General features: G+C 33.5%; 3 protein-coding genes across 4 annotated transcripts; 1 reads left to right on the forward strand and 2 right to left on the reverse strand.

Annotated features, from left to right (window-relative positions):
* Positions 1-141: 141 nt before the first annotated feature.
* On the reverse strand, positions 142-3,343 carry LOC122599603 (proteasome subunit beta type-1-like). The gene is made up of 7 exons (XM_043772135.1): positions 3,220-3,343; positions 3,015-3,122; positions 1,968-2,049; positions 1,651-1,780; positions 1,420-1,562; positions 570-656; positions 142-367 (listed from the first exon to the last, which is right to left on the reverse strand). The coding sequence occupies exons 1-7, from the start codon at positions 3,264-3,266 to the stop codon at positions 293-295; spliced, it is 672 nt and encodes a 223-aa protein (XP_043628070.1). The 5' UTR covers positions 3,267-3,343; the 3' UTR covers positions 142-292.
* Positions 3,344-5,202: 1,859 nt separating this feature from the next.
* LOC122600579 (protein cornichon homolog 4-like) lies at positions 5,203-8,749 on the forward strand. 2 transcript variants are annotated; one of them, XM_043773319.1, is made up of 5 exons: positions 5,203-5,352; positions 6,577-6,758; positions 7,519-7,641; positions 7,730-7,794; positions 8,516-8,749. In XM_043773319.1, the coding sequence occupies exons 1-4, from the start codon at positions 5,281-5,283 to the stop codon at positions 7,758-7,760; spliced, it is 408 nt and encodes a 135-aa protein (XP_043629254.1). In that variant the 5' UTR covers positions 5,203-5,280; the 3' UTR covers positions 7,761-7,794; positions 8,516-8,749. The 2 variants fall into 2 exon arrangements, with proteins under 2 accessions (XP_043629254.1, XP_043629255.1); XM_043773320.1 differs by having other exon boundaries at positions 7,730-7,782.
* Positions 8,750-9,383: 634 nt separating this feature from the next.
* LOC122601901 (UDP-glucosyltransferase 29-like) lies at positions 9,384-10,793 on the reverse strand. The gene has a single exon (XM_043774635.1). It carries the CDS (start codon positions 10,791-10,793, stop codon positions 9,384-9,386), a length of 1,410 nt encoding a protein of 469 aa, XP_043630570.1.
* Positions 10,794-23,023: the final 12,230 nt, after the last annotated feature.

The following is a 23,023-nucleotide window of genomic DNA, read 5'->3' on the forward strand; positions in this document are numbered from 1 at the left end:
GGCTTGAATTGGCTGGATGTGCCCATCTTTTCTTTTTTCATTCAAAAAGCATCCGGCTATATGCTGATCACATAAAAACCAAGCAACATGGTTTTCTTAACAAAATGATAATACAAAAACATTCAAACAAGCCAGCCAGCATGTATAAGTTCATTAACCGAAAATTTCATTAAAATAAAAATCCAAGGTCTTGAATATTCAAAGTATTACACATTGTAACCTAAAAACATTAGCATTTCCAAGACAACAAACTGAAACAACCGGCCACAACTTCAGAAAGATCGTTTGGCAACTAGTCTTTGCGGAGTTGTTCACTTTCATGACGAACTCCATTAGCATTTACGATTATAATTTCAACGCTGTCACCCTGCAATATATATTAAAAATATATTACGAGGACTGGAAAACTGTCAAGTGTCAGCACACATGAATAACTACTGTTTTTGGTTGCATGTTATACAACTTAAACATAACTTTCTTATAAGTTCCAACAAACTCATGATCCAGTCATGCAATATTTATTAATTACTTCTTCTAAAACATACAAAAAAAAGCATGGCATAACTTACAGTGTATATATCTCTTTCTGTTGCCGATGAAAAACAAGTTTTCACTAGATCAACCGCTTCCTCTTCTGAAAGCGGTGTAACAGCATCCTGTACCAAAGAAAAAGTTTTATAGCATTATCACATGTCACTTTGATGACCGGGAAGAACTATATATTGGCTAGTGTGGTCACTGTAATATAGTTTCCAACTGCATCATTAGTATGGGTTTGTAAGTCAACGATTTGAGACTTGCTGACTGGATTCACATGCGCCATTGAAAAGCGCCATCATTTTGCTGAAATGGAATTAATACTAGATGTGTTGTCACTAGAAGCTTTGTCATTTTTAAAACTCTCGCATGCTCCTCATGTCTTAAATGGAAGGGTTTTGAAAACCTTATTCAGTGAAAAGCCATGTATGCTTATAGTCAACAATTACATCAAACTTTGGATAGACAATGATGGAGATGACACTGTTGTTTTGTAATTACATCATTAAAACATTTAAATGCAAACCAAGCTTATAGGGGTTTTGGATTGATCGAAATGCTTAAGAGAATCATATCTACACTAGACTACTAGAGAAGGCAAGATGGGTGAGAAGCAGGTCAAAAATGGGTCAATATTGATCCAATATGTCTATTCTTTTGTACATTTTAATAAGTGACTAATTTGTTAGATTTGCCTATATAACAACTCTGAATCAAAGATATAATGATTTAGGAGGTTTGTATGCATTAGAACTACACCTCAAGTGACTTTCATGCTAATAGTCCATTTGGCTCATTCCTTTCCAATTAAATTTTACACGCACGAGCATCTGCACATGAGCAAATGGGGAAAGAGAGAGAGAGAGAGATGAAAATTCAGACCTGTGCGGGTAACAGAAGAGGGCTCGGGGTCTTGAGCTGGTTGTCCAAGAATGGAGTGATGAGTGTAGCACCCGAACCTTGAGCACTGTACCCAACCCTCTCATATGATCCAACAGCATCATATGTGAAGACACATCCCTTCCCTTCATGGTTATAAAATAAGTTTATTTTACTACAATCAAGAGATCACTCAAAGACTAAAAGCACATGCATATATATATGTATCTATACCTTCACTGTCAAGGCCACCTAAAACATTAAAGGCATAATACGGGAAGAAGCGCTTGTAGTAAAGGGTGTTTGAGAGAAGCTGAGCCATAGCAGGGCAACTCATCTGTTTGTTGTGCTGGTGTTGATAGATCTGTGATAGAAGTACATAAATTATCAACATTCTTTTACCTCATTGTCATATCTATGATTTTTAGAGCAGCTAACAAGAAATCCCATCAGTTTAAGAGTAACAGGACATTATAGACATGGCTGATAAAAATAGAGGGAAAGGACCATAATATGAATGAAACAAAAAAAAGTAAAACCATGAATCTTACCAGGTGTCTTGAAGATAGGACCTTCTGTAAGGCTTTAACATCAGCCTGGAATCCTGAAGAAGCCATATAACTTTTGTCCGCTCTGAAAGTAAAAATATTTGAACAGCTTATGTATTGTATACTCCGACTCAAACAGCTTATCCCAAACAAAGCCAAGCTTATAACTTTAAGGTAAATGAAAAAAAGAGTAAAGTGCATACAGCCAATTTTACTTACAGTCCAATTAGGTGTCGTTTAGTAATATCAAAGGAGAATGAAAACAAAATCATTACATTAAGCGAATAAACAACGAAAAAAACACTTCACTCGTCTTCAATTTGAAGAGGATTATCATGTTTTTAAAAGCTTCTGTCATCAGCCCACACATATTTAATTATGGAACTTTATATATATTGTAGTCCTCCAAACACTTATGGTTATTTTCATTGATAGAAGTAGGTTATAAAAAAGTTGATTGTTAACACAAAAATGTAACATTAATTAACATCTCTGACTTTACTCTGTCTAATTACCCAAATTTCGTTTCTAGATCAACAAAATCACTTGAAAAACACCCTTATATCCTCTAATTTCTAGATCAACAAAATCACATGAAAAACACCCTTATATCCTCTAATTCCTACGCTAGATCAGAAAATCCAAACCAATTATTACATGTTTATCTATTTGTATACAGCCATATAACGCTATGTTCTACAAATCACACTATGACACCTCATCCTTCTCTATATCTATGCTACCAAACACCCTCTATCACACCACCGGAAAACATCCTTAATCGTCACTCTGCCACCGCTAATGCATCTAATCTAAAGCTAGCTAAGTCCTTCAAAAATTTCTAATACGACTCTGCGCCCGAGTGTATTCCTCTTCATTTTTTACCCTAATAAAACTAAGGAACACAGCACCAAAAATTTCAATCCATACACAATCAAACCATCACAAGATCAAAACTTTAACATCACTACACATTCAAACAATAAACCCCATAAAAAAAAACCCTAAAAAATAATTAAAAACTTATTTTAAAAAAATGGGAAAACATACAATTTACAGATTTTGGAATAATCACGGGTGAGGATGCTGTAGCCGGTGGACATACGAGTATCAGCTGCAATCACACAATAATCCGCACCAGCTATCGCCACACATGTTCTGCCACACACACACACACACACACACACACACACATATATATATATTAGAAAAAGGTTAAATAAATAAATAAATTAGGGGACGAAGAAATACGTACCCTCCATTGTTATCATATGGAGACCAGTTGGCATGTTCCTTGGTCATAATGCTTTGATTAGAATCAGGTATGTGTTTTAGATCCTGTGTGTGTGTGTGTTTGTGAGGAAGACAACTTTCTTTTGTTGTGAAGTTTCTTTTTTATCAAGAAACTTGTTGTCAGTTTGGTCCTTGAAGTTTATAGTAGGCATTTTATAGCCCCTCGGGGTTTTGGGTTGTTAAGGAAATACTCTCTCCGTCCCATTTTAATTGTCCTATTTTGACTGGTCAAGTCTTTTTCTTCCGACTTTGACCGCAAATATCTTTGGTTGTGTTACATATTAGTTGATTAAATTTATATCAATGAAAAATACATTTAAAACTCAATCAATTCATATATCTTGTATCAAATTTTATATAACACAAACAAAAATATTTACGGTCAAAGTTGAAAGAAAAAGACTCAAAAAGTCAAATGTGGATACTTAATATGGGACGGAGGGAGTAGTATAGTTCTTGTTATTATCAAAGCGATGTTTCGGTAACACGGTTTACGATAAAAAGTTCAATGTTAAGAAGAAAAAAAATCAGAAATAAAGATTGTCCGCTTAATTTAGGTGGATTAGTCAATGTTATCTTCTAAATCCACTATGTGAACTCCGGAGGTAAGTTTTTCCCAAGGTCTTGGGTTCGAGTATTGGGTTTCTCATCTTAAGGTATTTTTCATGACTAAGAAGTTGAAGCTCTAGCAAATCGCTGGTTAAAATTGTTTACAGCACGTCTGAATCAAATTAACTTTAACAAAAAAATTCAGAAATAAAAAAATTATGTATAGTTCAATCATAGGGAAGTAAAAGTTTTACCCCGCGTGTTGCCGTATGAATAATTTATTTTAGTCTTTCATTATTACATACTATATAGAAAAATGCTTTAAATATATATAAAAAAAGGCTTTGTGAACAAGTAATTAGTTGTTATATGATATTGGTTAGATTTTGAAATCGGTGGATAAGTGGTGTTGAGGGTTGACGATTAAGGAGGCAGATGTTTGTCCTTTTTTTTTTGTCTGAAATGAAACCTTTATCATATAGTTGGTGCTTATTATAATTAAAAGATTAAATTTAAAGAAATTACCGTTGTGGCTAAAGAATCAAATTCAAAAGTTTTATGGTAAATATAACAAAGTTGAAAAGGTTGTGGTGAAAATAAAAAAGTGAAAAAGGTTATTATGGTAAAAAAAATGAAAAGTCACTATCTTTGGAAGTTTGTGACTAAAACATAAAATTAAAAAGTTGTGTGATAAAAGTTAAAAAATCAAAATAATTGTGTGATAAAAATTTTAAAAATAAAAAATTTACTATAAATAATGACTCTTACTTCTAATCTATACTATATTATAAAAGAAATAGCCTCTTTTATTTATGGAAGCGTTGAAAATATGTAATATTTTCACTTAGCACCCCTTAAAATATTTCAACATACACTACCCCATAACATTAATGATTAATTTACACTACCAATCCTTTAGTCTTTAATATATTTTCATTGACCATTTATATCAATTATCCACACCACTCGACACCGTCTCCACCAGCAACACTCTGCCCCCACTACAACGGCATTGTCACGACCACTGCCACATTGCGCGGGTAACGTGCTAGTTTATACTAATCTTGATGGATATATGGATTTAATCAATTCACACATATGTTAAAATTGATAGGTAGTAGCAAATTTAAAAATTTACTCTCGGTAATAGTTTGTCTTCTTTTTCTATAATGAATGAACATATAAAGTGAGTATAAAATTGATAACGATCTATATGAATCCGATGAAAACTATTGTATTGTATTGTATTTAGGTTTTTACTCAAAGTTTGTTAAGAATTCAAATTCTCTAATTATGAATTAATGCTTTTTCTTATTTTAATTAAACACGGAGTATCAAGAAGATATATATATTGTAACTAACGATGGATTAATTGGTAATCAAAAACATTCCAAAAACCCAAATACACCAAAAAGACTTTGAAGTCTTTCTTAAGCACAAAAACGCAAAAAGTGTTTTATCGAATTATAGATAGATGGTAGATTTATTCGCATGGCTAATATCCTTTTTCCTTCTCATAGCAGTCTTATGCCTCGTTCTTTACCAGGTCCTTCCCTTTCTTTCTTTCTTTCTTTCTATTTATTTATGTTTTAATGTATTCATCAATTATACCTCAAAGTTTGTTTCTTTATGCTGCCCAATTTATTTTGTATTACCTTATTTTAATTTTTATTGCAGTTTCTTGATTTGTGTCATCATATATGTATATTGTTTTTGTTATCTTTATATTCTTTGCATTTGCCACGAATTGCTATTTAATGTGTAATGTTTCTGATTGTAAATTTAAGTGTTTTTCTAAGTTGAAAAGATGTGTGTGTTTTTCTTAAACCTTTTTCTTGTTTTAATCAAACACTAATGTTCCAAAAAAGAACTAGAAAGAAGAAGACTTTTACCAACGGCTTCCGGCATAGCGTTATAGGTTGTGTAGTTTCTGTAAAAAGATGACCTTTTTTAATCATTTTTTCTAGAAAATACGGAGAATGTGTAGTTAGGATGTATGCCCACATGTTTTTCTAGCTTTAATAGATTATGGTGACTTTGGTGGTTGATGCATTTTTTTGTTTAGTATAAAATTGTTAGTTTTTATATGGAAATTTGACAAGTTGTCAAGTAGAAAATAAATATGGGTTCTTACTGAGAAGGGTTGGATAGAGTATTAGGCAGTTTGTTCTTATGATGAAGCAGAAAAAAGCGAGTCTTTAGAAGGAAAAAATAGAAATTAGGAGTTGATAGGACATGTGGCTTATTACATGCTTAAAGGTTGAGTCTTTAGCTTTCATTTGCATGTTGTGTCCAAAATTAGGCTCCTTTATGAAATTGCAAGAGACTAATAAAGGGGTGTTCGGATGTTCGAGTTTTCAAAATGGTTACTTTCAAGTATCGGAGCTGGATAGTTAGATGCAATACAGTGGTTAAAGTTTAGTAATTTATATTTTCCCCAAAAAACCTTAGTGGTGTTGCAGCATCTCTTTACCTCAAAGATACTGCAAACAGAATGTGAAATTATAAAACGGAAGTTCTAGCTCGAAGTGTCCTTATTTTGCTATAAAACTATTTATTATTTCAATTTTCTAAGTTACATACTTACATATGTATGTGATAGAATCTTAATGTACTTCAAATTACATATCTAATATCCTAATTTGTCAAAGTTTTGTTCCAAGAATTGCTTCAAAAAATCTTGTCAAAAGTCATTTCATGGCAGTTTGACTTAATTTATTAAAGAAGCTTTTGTTCTGAGTTAATTAATGGTCGTAAGCTCTCATCGCAGTTGACATGCTTTTTAGACTTAGAGCAAGATGACATTAATCCGTATGAGTTGGCGACTAATATAAACAACACGACATTGCCAGAGTTTATAACTCAAGGAGCATTGTGCTTTCTGCATCTTGTGACGAGACATTGGATCATGTTGCTGTTCTGTCTGCCATATTTATATTATAACGTGAATCGGTCAGTGCATTTCTCTTTATTTATTATTTGTTTTTATCATTTCCGTACATTAGTTTGTCATGATACTTGACCTACTTCTGTTAGTGATCTTTTAGGGGTGGGGGTGGTTGGGAATTGCTGATGTGCAAAATTACTGGTTAAAGACGATATATTTGACTTTTGGTTAAATAATTTGTTTACAAAGATTAGTTGTTCGGCTAAGCAATATTTAAAAGTTCACAGTTTTTATATAATGCTACTTACAATTTGTCTATTGAATATTCATGAATTGAAAGAGATTGTGCCAACTTTTGTAAGTCAATATAACTTTTTGTTTGACCTCAAATATCAAACTGAAAGCTTTTTTATAAAGGAGGAAGTAATTCTTTCTAGTCAATCAAGGACATGGGAAAAATCCGTCTCTCATACATTATATCATTTGATATAAATACGTGGATTGTAGACCAACGTGTCTTTTATGTTTGTTTATCATGTCATACATTTCACGAAAATTAGACAGGTTGGATAATGGTTAAACTATTAAAGGGCCTAAATTGGATTCGGTCGGGTCAATTCACCTACATTTTACATTGTATATTTCATAAATAGATAATTATTATATTAAGTACGATACCTAAAGTAGAAAACTTAGGGTGACTTTGCAACTCTTTAACATGTTTTTGTTTTATTATCCAAGATATTAATTAAACCCACCTCAAATCAAACCAGTTTATATTTTGAGTTGAAATTACTCCCTAACATAGCTTTTATTTCTATATAGATACATTCACAGACGTCATTTATTGTATGCAACAGAGGCGTTCAACAAGCTGCCAAAGGAAAAGTACCTGCGATTGTATAAACTTGTTTATCTTGCTTTCTTGTTCGTTCTCTCTATATTTTGGTATGCACACTAAACTCATTTGAAGTGCCTGAATTTTTGAAGCACTTGTTAAATGTACTGATAAGTGTTATTTTTTGTACTGTTTTAGGATGATCTGGTGTATTGTTGATGAAGAATAAGAAAAAAGACTCTCCCAATTTGGTAAATCCAGCTGTAAGTAGAAGTTATCATTGTTTGATGTTTGAGTTCAAATAAACTACTTTTAAACTTTATTAGTCGTATGGGTTCCCAAGTCTTTGCAACTTTGAAGAAAATGATTAATCATGATTGAGTTTTTTGTTATCATTTTGCAAACCATTGTATTTGGTCAGTTACAGAAAACGAGTAAGATATGCCTGATTAAGCAATTTTTACAATCATACATGTAGCCTTGTTGTAAGAAAACCTTGAGACATTGTCTAAATTGATTGCATGTCCCGTAGTTTTGGTGTTTTTTTGCATTACAAGTATAAAACAGTTAATTTTTAATGCAACTATTAGTATAAATAGGTAAACGGAAGAGGTTTTCCTTGTTTAGCTCACCGACGGTTAATGATAGTTGTAAATGTCAAAAGTGAATTAGGCTTCATTTCAAGAGATATGCATGCTTTGACTTTGAGGTCAAATGAATCACGACATCATATTGTTATTGTTATGTATGAATATTAATTATTTTTAATTTTTTATGTTGATCTAGTACCTTATATTGGGTAGCAATTATAACAACAGGATACATTTTGGGGTGAATTTGTTATTAAAAGATATACAAAGCTTTATATTAAAAAATGGCCAGTTTGACCCAAAAAGTCAAAGTGCATATTTTATATATTTAGTACTCATTCATCCAATAGCGAAAAACTTGAAATACTGATCGGAAGTAATCTTTTCCGGACAGGTACTGTCCATTGAAAACTGAAGGACTTCTGATGTTTGAAAACAAAATAACAAGATGCTGGAAGTCCCCGTTAACGTTTTCGTGCATATGTATCATAGTATTCAATTTAGACATGTTTTTGACTAGATTATCTGGTGGTAACTGGTAAGTTAGTTTTGTTGGACAAGTGCTTAACAGAAATTCTTGTCAGTTGGACAGTTAGTTAGATCAAAAACAAAATAACTTATGAGCAAATTCATTTTATGTCACAAAATTAGAACAAAAATCATCAGTTTAGCTGAATTCTCTTACATAATTGATCATCATAAACAATAAAAAAGCTTAATCACATTGTCAAACATCTAACCCAGAAATGCCAGTTACCTGCAACAATGATATCTAATTTGTTACAATCATGTATCTTATTTTACAGTATGCAAAATAGTTTCCTCCAGTGCCAGAGGATAAATGATACATGGAAACACTTGAGCTAAGAACTTTTTGGATCTTCAAATGGTAATCCAGATTTAGTTTAATACTTATTTTATTTATATTAAACCTTTATAATAGTTATGCTACACAAAAGAGGGTAGCCTTTCCTCTTAGAATTCACCTCCCCCCTCAATCACTTCAAACAAAAACTTTGAAAATAAATAATAACTAAAAGTTGGGTTTGGTTTCTTCTTTGAAAATCATGAAAAATATGTCTTCAAAGATTAACAAACCTAGTTAAGAATTAAGAACTATATATATAGTAAATACTCTGAAGGGGCATGTCTAAAGAGTTTCTATGATGTTGTAAGAAACCCCATGAACACTTTTGTCACACTTCGGTATCTATAGCTATAACTTATCAAGAGAAAATCAGGGAGGGGAGATCTTCGCGAGCTCAATCTTTACTCGCGTAATGCTTGCCATTCGCGAATCCATTACTTTGGAGTTCCTTTCTGTTACCACGACCATCACGACTTCCACCACTCTTGCAAAGTTGGAGTAGCTCTTCCACCACCACATCAATCTCCTCGTTCCCTTTCAGACTTAAATCAACGCTCATTTGCTTGGCTTTTTCCCTCACTGGTCCTCCTGACTTACTCATCACCACATGCTGCACAACATCCGCCACCTTCTCTCGATTGAGCCGCCGATTTTCATCCCTAACCACCTCAACCCCAACCCCAACCTCGGCCACTAACCTAGTGTTGATAGGCTGGTCAAGATGCATGGGCATTGCTATTATTGGAACACCGAATTTCATAGCTTCTAATACCGAATTCCAACCACAATGACTCACAAAGCCACCAATGTTTTTGTGTTTTAGAATGTGTGCTTGTGGAGCCCAACCTTCAACTATCAAACCCCTTTCTTTCACCCTTTCAAGATATCCTAATGGCAAAACTTTAGAAATCTTAATATTTGTTTCACCTTTTGGAAACCTTAAAACCCAAATAAAATTCACATTGCTCAGTTCCAACCCATATGCTATTTCTTCCAAATCAAGACTAGAAAGAAAATACTCACTCCCAAAAGAAACAAAAACAGTCGATCCAACAGCTTTTTCATCAAGCCATTGGATCACACTGTTTTGTTTCGTGTCCAATGGACATGGGTCCGCAACAAGTGGACCCACAGGTACAATCTTTTTACTTGTCACAACAGAAAGGTAATCAGAGTACTTACCTTCAATCTCCTTGAAAGACTTAACAAGCATAAGACTTGACGAAAGTTCAAGACAATCAGTGACACGCTTTGCATCTTTGCAATCTTTTGCCGGTTCAACATACTCACCAGCACGATAGTAAAGTGCCGAGTATGGAAACGCAACCCCTTTGTTGTACTTCAAGTGAAGATCAAACACAGAGGCGGCAACACTCGTTGTGATAAACACAATTGAAGGAATTCCAAGGTTTCCAGCCGCAACAGGAGCCCACGGTTGAATAATATCATAAATAAGCAAATCCGGCTTAAGGTTAACCAAGATTTCCGAAAACAAAGGGATTGACATATCAAAAGCTTGTTTGAGAGAGGGCATAAGATGGACAGGGAGACCATTAGTGGTGTGAAGGTGTGATGGAAGCTCAGGTAATGCAGGAAGGTTAAGTTCAATGAGTCGAACCGAGGGGGGCCGACACTTGATAACCGAATCAAGGTTAGCACGAGTGGAACAAAGGTAGACATCTAAAAGGTTTGTGTTGCTTAGTTTTTTGGCTAGTTCTAGGAATGGAGAAAGGTGACCATGGCCTAACCATGGGAACAACAAGACTTTTGTCTTTGATTCATCATGGCCGTTCATTGTTGTCATCTTTGAAATCGAAAAAGATTTTTGTTAGAATTAATGACTAAAGAAATGTGTTTTCGGTTTAATGTTGAGAAGAAGCTTGTTCATAGGGGGTGTTTATTATATAGAGATTTTGAAACTATGGAAAGTTGATTAAACTATGGAAGAAATTGCTTATATGGCAGACGTTATTTTACATGCATGATTTAGTTTGGATTTTAATTACTTTATTGGATTTTATTTCTTATTTATCAATATTCTTTTTTAATTAACAACTTATATACTCCGTAGGTTTTTTTGTTATAGATTTTTGTTATAATTTTTTAGTAAGGATATATAAATTTCATGAGATCATGCTCATAAATATAGAGTTAAAAAGTGCAATAATATTGATCACAACCGTATCTTTATTAAAATACAAGCTAGTTCTACGAAATTTTGAAAATCTAAATCAAAGGTTTTAATGAGTTTTCTATATATATAGTATCTTTAAGAATCAAAGCCAATTTTGATTATATAGCCAGACTTTTCGGTTAGAAATTTTGTCTCAATAAAATGTTTATATGGTATTTCACTTTTGATAAAACTTTATTACTTTCATAGTAAGTTGAAGGATATAAAAAATAAAAAATATAAGTATGTAATAATCGTCGTGCATAATAAATAAATAAACGATTGAAACAAATAATAAGCTTTAACTCGCATAACAAAAAGGAACATCCAATTTTGTTACATACAAAAATTTGACATTTTGACTAGAAAGACATGTTCACATTTTGCTTTTTTTGCAGTATAAGTTATAACTACTAACTAGTGTAGGTGGTAGGGAGAAAGCAGCTACTGCTTTCTGCAAAGTTACCCTGTTGACCTATACGATTTACCACCTCTAATCCCAGTTAATTGTTATGTTATGTGTTACTTGAACATATTCTCCTATGCATATGTGTATCTATGTAAAGGGAAACACCAAAAAAGTCAGTTCTGCTTCTACTTTCCTGGAATCTTAGACCAATAGTTGATGGATACAATCAAACCAAACCCTGTTGCAACAGAAAAAAAATTCTGACTAAGAGTAGCAGTGGCGTACCCATGTGTATGTGAGGGTATGCAATCCTCTTATTAAAAAAATAGTGTTAAATTATCCATGATGGAGATGCCCATCATTTACAATAAACGCCCACTCGACTATATCTTGTACTATACATCATTTTCTTATACCAAATTTTAACCAAATAACAAATATCAAATACAAGAGTCATCGTAAGAAATTATCATAGGCGCAATAAACTAATATATCCAACCAACTTGAATTTCCTAAGTATCTCTTACCTAAATCATCACATTTGTCATTTTATAATGCCGCTTTTGTGAACACATGACAAGAAAAAGAACACTACACTTTATAAGAATAGGCGTGTTTGGACAAAACGAGTTGAGAAATGCGTCTTGAGAATTTTGTACAACTTTGTTCTTATAGGTTTTGTTTTCCACAGTTTTGCTCTTTCTTTAGATCTGTATGAGTCCACACAAGAGGCCCCTTTCACCCACTACAACCCTTTGGGACCTTCAAAAAGATATAGTGGGTCAATTGCACCTTCAAAAAGATAATCATGTCATTAGTGAAGATATCATAAGAACTTGAGCCAAGTAAATCAGCAGTGAGCAAGTTTAAAAGATTAATTATTCAAATTAGTACACTGGAAGATGACTAAGTGATGGCAACATGTGTGCAACGGGTTGAACAACTGGTAAATACAGGTAGTTTGTTGGAGATACTGCAATTTAGGCTACTATCCATCCATTTCCTATACGTCTAATTTTTAATTTAAAAGTTCACCCATTTGACCCGCAAAATATTGTTGAAAAGTAATAGCCTTAATCGACATATGCATTAGTAAAATGTTCGAAATTCCCATCTCTAGATGATTGCTTGCTATGAAACGTCAATTAACATTCGGCATTAGTAGAGTTAAAATATGACAGTGAGAAAGAAACCTTGAAACAAAGAAAAAAATTCAAGAGATGTCGTCTACATTGAATATGTCATGTTTTAAGCTTCCACCTTAGTGTCTTATATTTCTTTGTAGACAATAGTAGCACTGAAGTACTTGTCATGACAATAATTTTACCAGATTCTAATGTCTCAACAGAAAAATCCCCTGCTACGTGCATCTGAACAGGCATGTGGGCATCTCTGCATAAGTTTTCAAAGTCTGCTCTCTTTTTCAGGAGCACTTCCTTTATCTTGGTTGCTTTCATATGTTGGAGTCTAGATATCTCCGTCTCAGTCTTGAAAAAGAAACCACCATCATAATATATCAGTTGAAACATATACCGTATACGTTTACAGTGAAATATTCTTATGCCAATTCAATCTCAACTTACGAATTTAATGGACTCCAAAGAGAGAGCATTGGGTTCAGTGATTTCATTTTCTAAGGCAGCTATGTAACGTGTGACCTTATGATATGGTTGTTGCTCATCATTGGATATGTCTATCAAATTCCAAAGTTGCACCATGGTTGTTGCAAGATCTTGAACCTGGAAGCAGTTATCAAGGTTAAAGATTCTGACCAAAAAAATGCCAAAAATAATGTATCGATGGTTTCAGTTTGGTCATGGCACTAACCCTTTGCAGTCTCTTTATCTTGGTTGCATTCAATCTATTGACTGCATTAGATAACTTCTCAATAGTTTCAGAACTTACGCATCGTTTGTTACCGGGATTGTCCAAACTGGGGTTGATCGCATTAATTGTGGTTTTGAAATCCATCCCAAGCACCTCACAAAGTGAATGAAGTGTCTTCAGATGGTCCAAGACTTTCTTTAAACGGTCTTTCTGCACAGAAAATTGAGTTACATAAATCGTTATTACTCACTCAACATCACCTAAGTTAAGATGTCGCCTTTTAGTATCCACTTTAACTAAATGGGTTACACAAAAGCAATAAACAGAGAGTACCATTTTCAATCATACATTTTCCTTTTCCAATGCATATAATTCAGTCTTGAGTTCTTCTAATCTTGTCAAGGACAAATTAGATTCATCAATGACTGGCATGCATGATTTGTCTTCTGCGGAGGTGCCCAGTTCCCTCAGTATATCACGTATTTGATCAAGAATTTCTTTGAATTGAAGCGTCCTCTCACTTATCTTTCTCTGCATCATTTCTAGCTTTGGCAAAATGGCTGAAAGCTCATCCTTTAAACAACTCGACTCAAACTGCACATGTTAAACAAATTTAGAGAATACGTTTAACCTTATCAATAAACTATATATATGGTAGATTATGATGAAACAGAAAGGCCATTTCTTCGCAGACCTGCTTCATAGGCAAAGATTGCTCGCCTAACGCAGCACATATACATGCAAGTTTTGTTTCCAAGTCAGCAACAGCTTGCTATAATTGAGCTTTGAAACAGCTTTCTTGATCCACTTTTCTTCGATACACATCCAAACACTCTTGTTCCAACTCAAAAAGTATCTTAGCCCTTTTTTGTTCAGGCACGCCTACTTCATCCCATATTTTCTAATTCCAGACAAAATCGAGAGGTGATTACCTTAGAAACTACCGACAAAGCAATGTTCTAAAGAAAAATAATGTGACAACTGATCACAAAATAAGAAACATTGATCAAACCTGTAACTCGGTTATGAGAGATGTACACATTGTCTCCATGTTATGCACTGATATAGTTAAGATAATTATAATGATTAGATGATAGCATACAAAGGAGCCAGCACTTGATAAACTTATGGCACCACATGATATGTTTGTAAAATGCAGGTATATGGAAACCAACATACCACCTAACTCCTCTCCTTGGTTTACAAACTCCCAACATTTAGATATTCTATACAGTATACAGACATCAATAATTCACAACCTGTTTGTAAGATGACTTATATACTGTTCTACGATGGGTTCACTTGAACTTGATTCCAGATTCACAACATTTTAAGGTCTCAAGGCAGAAATATAATATTCTACTTCCACTAGACACACAACAACACTATCTAACACACATTCAAAATGAATTCCTCATCTAAAATTGGATAACCACATCAGATATAATATTATACTTCTGATATAAACTTCCCTGCCAGTCTAGAAACCTTTAAACTCTTAAACTATATCACGAAAGTAGTTCAGATTCTAATTAATAACAATAAGAAGGCCGATTTCTTTTTTTTTTCAGATTTGCTCCATTTACTTAATTGACACCAAATGAACTTTCTCTTGTACATCTAACTGAATTCCAAATTCAAAATCAACACACGCGCTACCACACATTTATAACAAAATGACAACACAATCACTACACATACACACATTTCAAGTTCAAAATGCAATATATTTTTTTTTTAAAGGTGAATTTCGCTGAAAACTTCGTGTCGCGATTCGACAGCGAGAGGTCTAGCATACGTTGTCTTAACCGGATCTGTGCTAGAGAGCTCTCTCGAAGTAGAAATGTCTATTTCAAATACCCGATGAGGGGAAAACCCCCTACTAATCCTTCCGAAGGCACGATGATTAATAGGAGTAAACATTGCCCCTTCAAACTTGAACCTGGGTAAATCCAAGCCAAGCCCTCATAAAGGGACTTCCTTACGTCCTCCCTAAGACTTGAACACAAAACCTAATGTATGGACCGGGGATGGTATTTCAACCATTGAGCTATGTAATTAACATCAAATAAACTATATCACTATAACATGAAATTGTATGTATAAATAACATTCCATAAATGTGAATATGTAATAATAACTTAAGATATATCGGGTTTTGATCAAATGAATCCCATCAAAATGGTGGATATCAAGGGCTTAATCACAGCCATAGGATCAGATGAAATAAACGTTCAAGATTAAAACAAAAATAAAACACACTCAGGGTATATTGGTAAAATTCACACCATATACTACCCCACATAAAAACATACATAACACACAGATATCAAAGATTCAAAGGCAAAAACCCCTCGACTAAATCAAAAACGGAATCCTCCACCTACAAAACTCTCCGGCGATCGGAAATACAAATCAAAAATCACCTCTGGCGAATACAAATTCCGGCGATTAACTAGCTATCCAAACGACTATAGTAAGCCAGTTACAAAACTCTCTGGCGATCGAAAATACAAATTGCTGGCAGTCGTCGTTGATTATTAACGCCGTGAAACGTTATATTTATAATAATAAGGATCTAGACGAAGTAAATATTGATGACGAAGATTATATTTTTACAGAGGAAGAAGATAAAACAGGTCTGTAACCAATCAAAGACGATTGTACTTTTGAAATATGTTTTTTGTGTTTTAAATAATGAGCGTTAACCAATCGAAGTTGATTGTACGTTGTAAATATATGTTTTGGTCAGCTGAACAAATCAAATTTGATTGATTCATATTAGAATATGATTGTGTTTTGAAATTTGTTAATGACTATATGCAATATGTATTTGTATAAAACTAATCAACTATGATTGGTTATGTAGGTTTTGTTTTACAATCAAATTAAATTTTCTACCTAAATGTGAAAACAGATCAAACACTTATTCTGTAGACAATCATATTTGATTGAATGCATACAATCCCGCCTGGGGAGTACATTCGCAAGAACCTAATTAGCAATCATGTTTGATTGAACATTGGTATAGATGTTTTATTTTCAAAATGACTTCTCTTACCGAATCATGTTTGATTGTACATTGGGATACATGTGTAATGTGTTGCATTAAAAATAACTTATTTAGCTAATCATGTTTGATTGTACATTGGGATATATGTGTTGGACTGGCATATCTAATCAAATTCGATCGGTTATGTGTGTAGTTTTATGTAGTCAATCATGTTTGATTGTACATTGTGCACCTCACATTTTATTTCGAATATAAGTTTAATTTTGAATCTAATCTAACGTGATTGTGTTCTAAAATGTGTTAGACTATGTAACACCCCGAGCTAGGGCTCGAAATATTACGGAAATCATATAGCATAAGGAGGGATTATCGTAGGCAACTAAATGAAAATAATGAATTCGGTGAATCCACAACAAGTCAAAATATTCATACAATGCACAAGGAGCAAATGACCATCAAAGTTTACAAAAGAGAATTCTAGAGATGGCTATCGATCCTAAGCATTAATCAAAAGTGGGCGAATGAATCCTTGATCCATAAAGTTCATGCCCGAATCCAAAAGCTACACCAGATCATGCATCACATCCTTGAACCACCTAATTACCTGAAAAGTGTTCTACAAGTCAACACGAGGTTGGTGAGTTCGTAGTGGTGGTCCTAGAGGAGCCACCGACAATAACCACATATCATAAAAGCAAGAGCAGTCATCGCATACGAGTAGACTTACACGTCATCCAATCAATGCATCACAATATAATAAGCGTATAAAAATAACCAATGCAATGTCAATGCCAATGTCAATGTCAATGTCATGATGCAAATGATATGTACGCCAAACCGAAATGCGAGTGATAAGTGTGGCCATCATGCCATCAATGCAACGATACTCACATGTCATCACCATGACCAATGTGGCATCTCAAAAACATCGGTGTATATACGTCTATATACCCGGGGTCATGAACGTCTCAACAATTCAACATGAGTGCATACGTCTATGCACTCGAAGGCACTCATTTGTCTCAGCATCAACCAAATCATTTCAAAAGCGAGACCATCACAAATGCGAGTCCAACAACCATCAATCCAATCCAATCCATTTAATCAAACTATACGCACATTCACTTAAGAGGGCTTGCTTTCAAGGAGTCCTTGATGTTTGTATACAGGGTGTACCAGCGGCTAACCCTCCACATCTCAAACCCCTAGAAAACGAAGTCGACTTCCATGAATGTACATCTATCCTAATATATCATTTCTCAATACCAACACACACCTAACAATTCAATTCATCCATCAATAGTCATTAAATCAACAAACAACTAAATTTAGCAAATAAACGCGCAATGTACACTTTTCAGCCCGAATCTCAATAGAGTAGGGGGATACGAACTCACCTTGATTGGCTAAGAGAGGTTAATACGAATTAAAACCAACTAAAGTTGTCTTGCGTTCACTTCACGTCCACCACCTATCATTAGTATCATATTTGATTATCAACACGATTCATTCACGTCTTAACACATAACGAAAACAATCCTAGCTAGGTTATCAAGAAGGATTACAATTCTAAGCGACTTCCGGAACTTGATAAAGTTGTTAGAAAGTCTAGGTGAGATCTAAACCAAGTTTAAGTCGGCCACCACGTACCAAGCGTTAGTAACTTCTCCCGTGTAAGGACTTAGACACAAAAGACTCGACCTTTTTCGAAATGGGGGAGGTTTCATCCCAAATGAGGGTTATCACAAGAAACTAGACTCTTTCACGAATCCAACGATAGGTCACACGTCTCGATTGGACTTACGGTTTGAGAGATACAACTATTTTAAGAAACAAGTGAGTTTGCGATGTTCAGGGGTCAGGTGCGGCGCACCAGAAGGGTGGTGCGACGCATTTTTTGTTCAGAAAACTCACTCAGAACCTGGTGCGACGCACCAAAGAGGTGGTGCGACGCACCTATGCCCAGTTCAGTTTTAGATCATCCAAACACGAACCAAACTCAACCCAAACTCAATTTTTGACCTAGAAATCGATTTAGGAGGCTTCGAGACTCATTTTGAAGCATGATTAAACATATCTTAACATAAATAAACATAACCCACCTTACAAATTCATTCCATAACTCAAATCAAACTCAAATTCTTGAATTAACTTCCTAAAACCCTAAATGACACTTGCAAGCTTTTCGACTCGATTCAATACCCGAATCCACTCGACATCAACTAGAAACAAGTAAACCAAGATAAAATAAAGGTTATGGAACAAGTTTAGCTTACCAAATCTTCACCTAGCACTCAAACCCGAATCTTAACCCGGATGGGATGTTTTCTTAACCCGAATCTTAACCCGGATATGGTGTTATTATGATGATAAGGTTTATTATTCTTGAAATTTCCAAGCTTGAATTACCATAAACTAAGAATTAATCTAGAGAGAGAGAGAGAAAAAAGAGTGTGTGGGTGTTCTTGCGAGTAAAGTAGAGAGAGAGAGAGATAAGAAGAATGAGGGAAAGGGAAAGAGATAAGGTGGGTGGGGGAAAATGGGTTGACTTGCTTAAGTCTTGGGTCTTAGTTTTTACCCATGGATTGACCCATCAACATAAAACTAGTTAATTCATAACCCGCAACATATCATCTAGCACACCGTCAATCGACCCAACGAGTATAAAGTTAGTCATTTAATCACAAGATAGACCTAAAGATATCATTAATTTCAATAATCCATTAAGTTACACTTAAAGTCAACGGGTCAAAATTCACGGATGTTACAGACTATGTATGAAATTTGTATTTTTAAACTAATCAAATGTGATTGGTTAGGTATGTGTTGTGTTTTTTAACCTGTTAGATTTCCTATCTAATTAAATTTGATTGTGTACATAGCATAAATTAAACTCCTAAAACAGTAGTAATACAAGAATTCGAAACACCAGGCGGATTGATGTATTTTGTGCTAGTAGTTGAACTAAGACTATTACCAGTTGACAAGTACATTTAAAATTGGTGACTCTGAACTTACAGATGAAGATCAAGCATCACATTTGGATAGTGCGCTGAAGGAGTGTATGCATCAGATAAAGAAACTTGAAGGAAGAACATGAGCAAATATACAGAATGTAGTCCTTGCGACAACAAAGCAGATGACAGGATGAAACACAAATTTGAAGCAAGTTGCAAATGTCTTTTAATTTCTCTATAAATATTAACATGTAGTAAGTTAAACCGATAGAACGTGATGTCATGTGTTATGTATCCAATCACATTTGAGAGTATCTTGTAATGTATTAGATGACACTTGATGTTGTATCCAATCACTGTCTTAGTCAATCTAATGAGATTAAATAAATAATCACTTTTGATTGTATCTTCAAATTTGTTAGATTGGAATTACATTTGTGATTGGATACATAATCATTTTTTATTGTGGAATGTTTGCATATACAATCATATTTGATTGAATACAAAATTACACGTGATTGAGCTTTGTGCACCTGTAAATTCAAGTATCCAAAATCACATGCACGCATGAATGACAAATTAAAATCCTACATTCATTCCGACAAGAAGTAAAGAATAATGACATTTCAAGTCATGGGTATAAGCACAAGAGTTGCGACCATCTAAATAACATTAAAGAATAATTCAAATTACATGACGATGCCACAACAAAAAAAACTCCATAAAAAAGCATGTCAACTTAAGTACACAAAAATGAAACTACCATATGGCTTGTGTATAAACGATTAGTTGAAAACAAAGAACAAAAACATAGTCAAATTTACATCCATTTACAAAACTTTGCATTACAAATAAGTTTAAAAATAAAGATATAACCATAATAGAATCAATTCTTCTCATGAAAAACTTCCCGATGAATTTTCATTTCTTTCAACTTGATAAACTGACTTCGTATATCACTGAAGAACCAATGTGGACCATGTCCCACAAAATCGACGATTCACAAGACATAAAGCACGCTTTAAGGATGAGTTTACTCCTGCAACAAAAAGAATTTTAGAACATCCAAAGACTAGTTGACCCGAAACACTTTTACAAGAAACTAAATCTTCTATATGCATTGATCGACGTCGAAGTATCAATCAAAAATAAACCTAAATACCTTATACTAGATAGGGTAAGTGAGTATCGTTCCCACGAGGAGCGTCTGTGGTTATAATCAAGTTTTAACAATTTTCGATTTGGTTTTAAAAATTATAAGAAAAACTAATTTTAATTAACTAAATAGCTAGACTTAAATTAATAAAACAAGACAAAATTAAAAAGAGAACTTGTAAACAATAATAAAGAGTGCATCCCTCCCGAATTCCAAAAGTTGCATTAATTTACTTAATAAACTTTACCGAGTATTTATTCTAAATTACATAGACATAATTTTATTAATTGACAAGAACAGTTTTGGGCACAACCTATGTTAATTAGATGACCTGTCTTAATCCCTAAACTAGGTGGACTCGGCACAAATCATTAACTCGCAATAAGTTGTCTTACAAAAATCCAAATCAAATAATATTGAATAAATACTCAATCAGTCATATAAATTATAATATAAAAAGAACAATGTTTACGCTACTAAAAGTAAGTTCATCAAATAAAATTAACTAACAATTGTTCATCGGGAGAGATTGCAAAAACCTTAGCCGGACATTGTCATCTTCAAATCACCAATCTTTGATGTAAAAACTAATTGTTGCATGGTGATGATGATCGAATAAGTTGCTCCTGTTCGTCTTTTAATTCGTCTTTTGATTCGTCCAAAAACCCTCGAAATTAATGAGCTGCTCTCGTCCGAATTCCCCTATTTAATAGCAAGATGTATATATATAGCTTTTGGTTCTAGCTCACGTGGGTTTCTTAGCCGACAACAAAAACTAATGGTCAATGGACTTCTCTTTTCTTGTTGACCACAAGTTGCCTAATTTCGTTTTGATTTTGGGCCGAACTCTTCATAGAATATATGGTTGTTATTCTAATGTCCATTTGTAAAAGAGGCCCAAAGCATTGTTCTTCTGGTGAATGCCGACTAAGTTTTTGAACGGTCAAAGTCAAGAGCACGACATATATTTGTCATCAACCATACTCGAACAATATTGCTTCATTTAGTCGCCATTATAAGTCATATTCTATCCTTTTAGCTCAAACCTGAAATTCACAAAACACACATTTAAGTAGGTCTATTGTAATAGAAAATTAATTTATATAATCATTATTAGACCATTTAATATATATATATATATATATATATATATATATAATTATAACTTATCATGCATTTACGAAAACATGAATACAATAAGTGATATCCAGAAAATAGAACGACAAAATCATGAAATTACACCTAAGGGGCAACACATCATGATTAACTATCATTCAATCTCCTAACGTTCTCACAATCCAACACACCGATCTTTGATGATAACCAAAGACTAAAAACTATATAGTAGGCTCAACTAGAAACAACCCTTTAAAAAAAAGTGCAAACATATACCGACTATAATAACAATCATAACCACAACATAATCATAACCCTTCCTCTTTCAAAGTTGCATATGAATAATAGATTCAAGAGGAAACAAAAGTTTGTTGTATACTTCTTCGATTTTGTCTTTGAACTACTGTTTATTACTTTATATCAATGTCAAGCTATTAGCTAGTTATCCATCGTCTTAGTAGCTACTTTAGTAACTATGTCTAGCATCGAGAAATCTAAAAATTACAATCAAAAGTCATCATTTGTCGACAAAAAGTTACAACTAGCAATCAAAATATGTTTAACAATTTCCAATTTCATTTTGTCCAATCATGTATAATTGAGTACATAAATACTTAAGTTAATTAGTAAATTCATAAGCAATAACGTGTGATTCAGTACATTAGTTTAAACAATAGAAACTAACAACAAAAAAAACTGCAATTACATATAGAATCAAATGTGATTCAGTACATAACTTTGGTTTAGACATTTCATCAAACACCTTGTAAGAAAAACTCTTCTTATAAATTTTCAACAACAATAACTAACGATATAACAACTCATCATATCAAAAAACAAAAATCACAGAAAGAAATTAAAAGTCATGGATAAAACAGATTGTTTATCCATTTTCATAAATGAGCAGAAATGAACTACGTAAAGTCTCACTTGATTTCCAAATCAAAGTTGATTGTACACAAAATTAAAAATGTGATTAAGCATGGAATCCACATATATAATCAAGTTTGATAAACTAAACAATCATGTATGATTAAGCATGAAACGTAAATCCATTGATGAAAATTATGGCGCAAAGCACCAACAGTCACATAAATATAGAATCTATATATACAATCAAGTTTGATAGACTAAGCAGGTTTATTATTACCACAAAAAATAAAGTCAATATATACAATCATGTATGCTTGATGCAAACAAAAAACAAAACCCTGACTGTTCCCCTAAGAATTAAACATAAATCTACAAAAAAAATGTTTATCATCTAAAATTTAACTGTTCATTAGTTTTAAAAATCAAACAAAACCCTAAATATATGGAAAAACTCCCTAACAAATGAAAACACATAAAAGTAACAATACAAAAAGATATAAACGATCAAAT

This window comes from Erigeron canadensis, chromosome 5 (assembly GCF_010389155.1).
Source record: "Erigeron canadensis isolate Cc75 chromosome 5, C_canadensis_v1, whole genome shotgun sequence".
Classification (NCBI taxonomy): Eukaryota; Viridiplantae; Streptophyta; class Magnoliopsida; order Asterales; family Asteraceae; genus Erigeron; species Erigeron canadensis.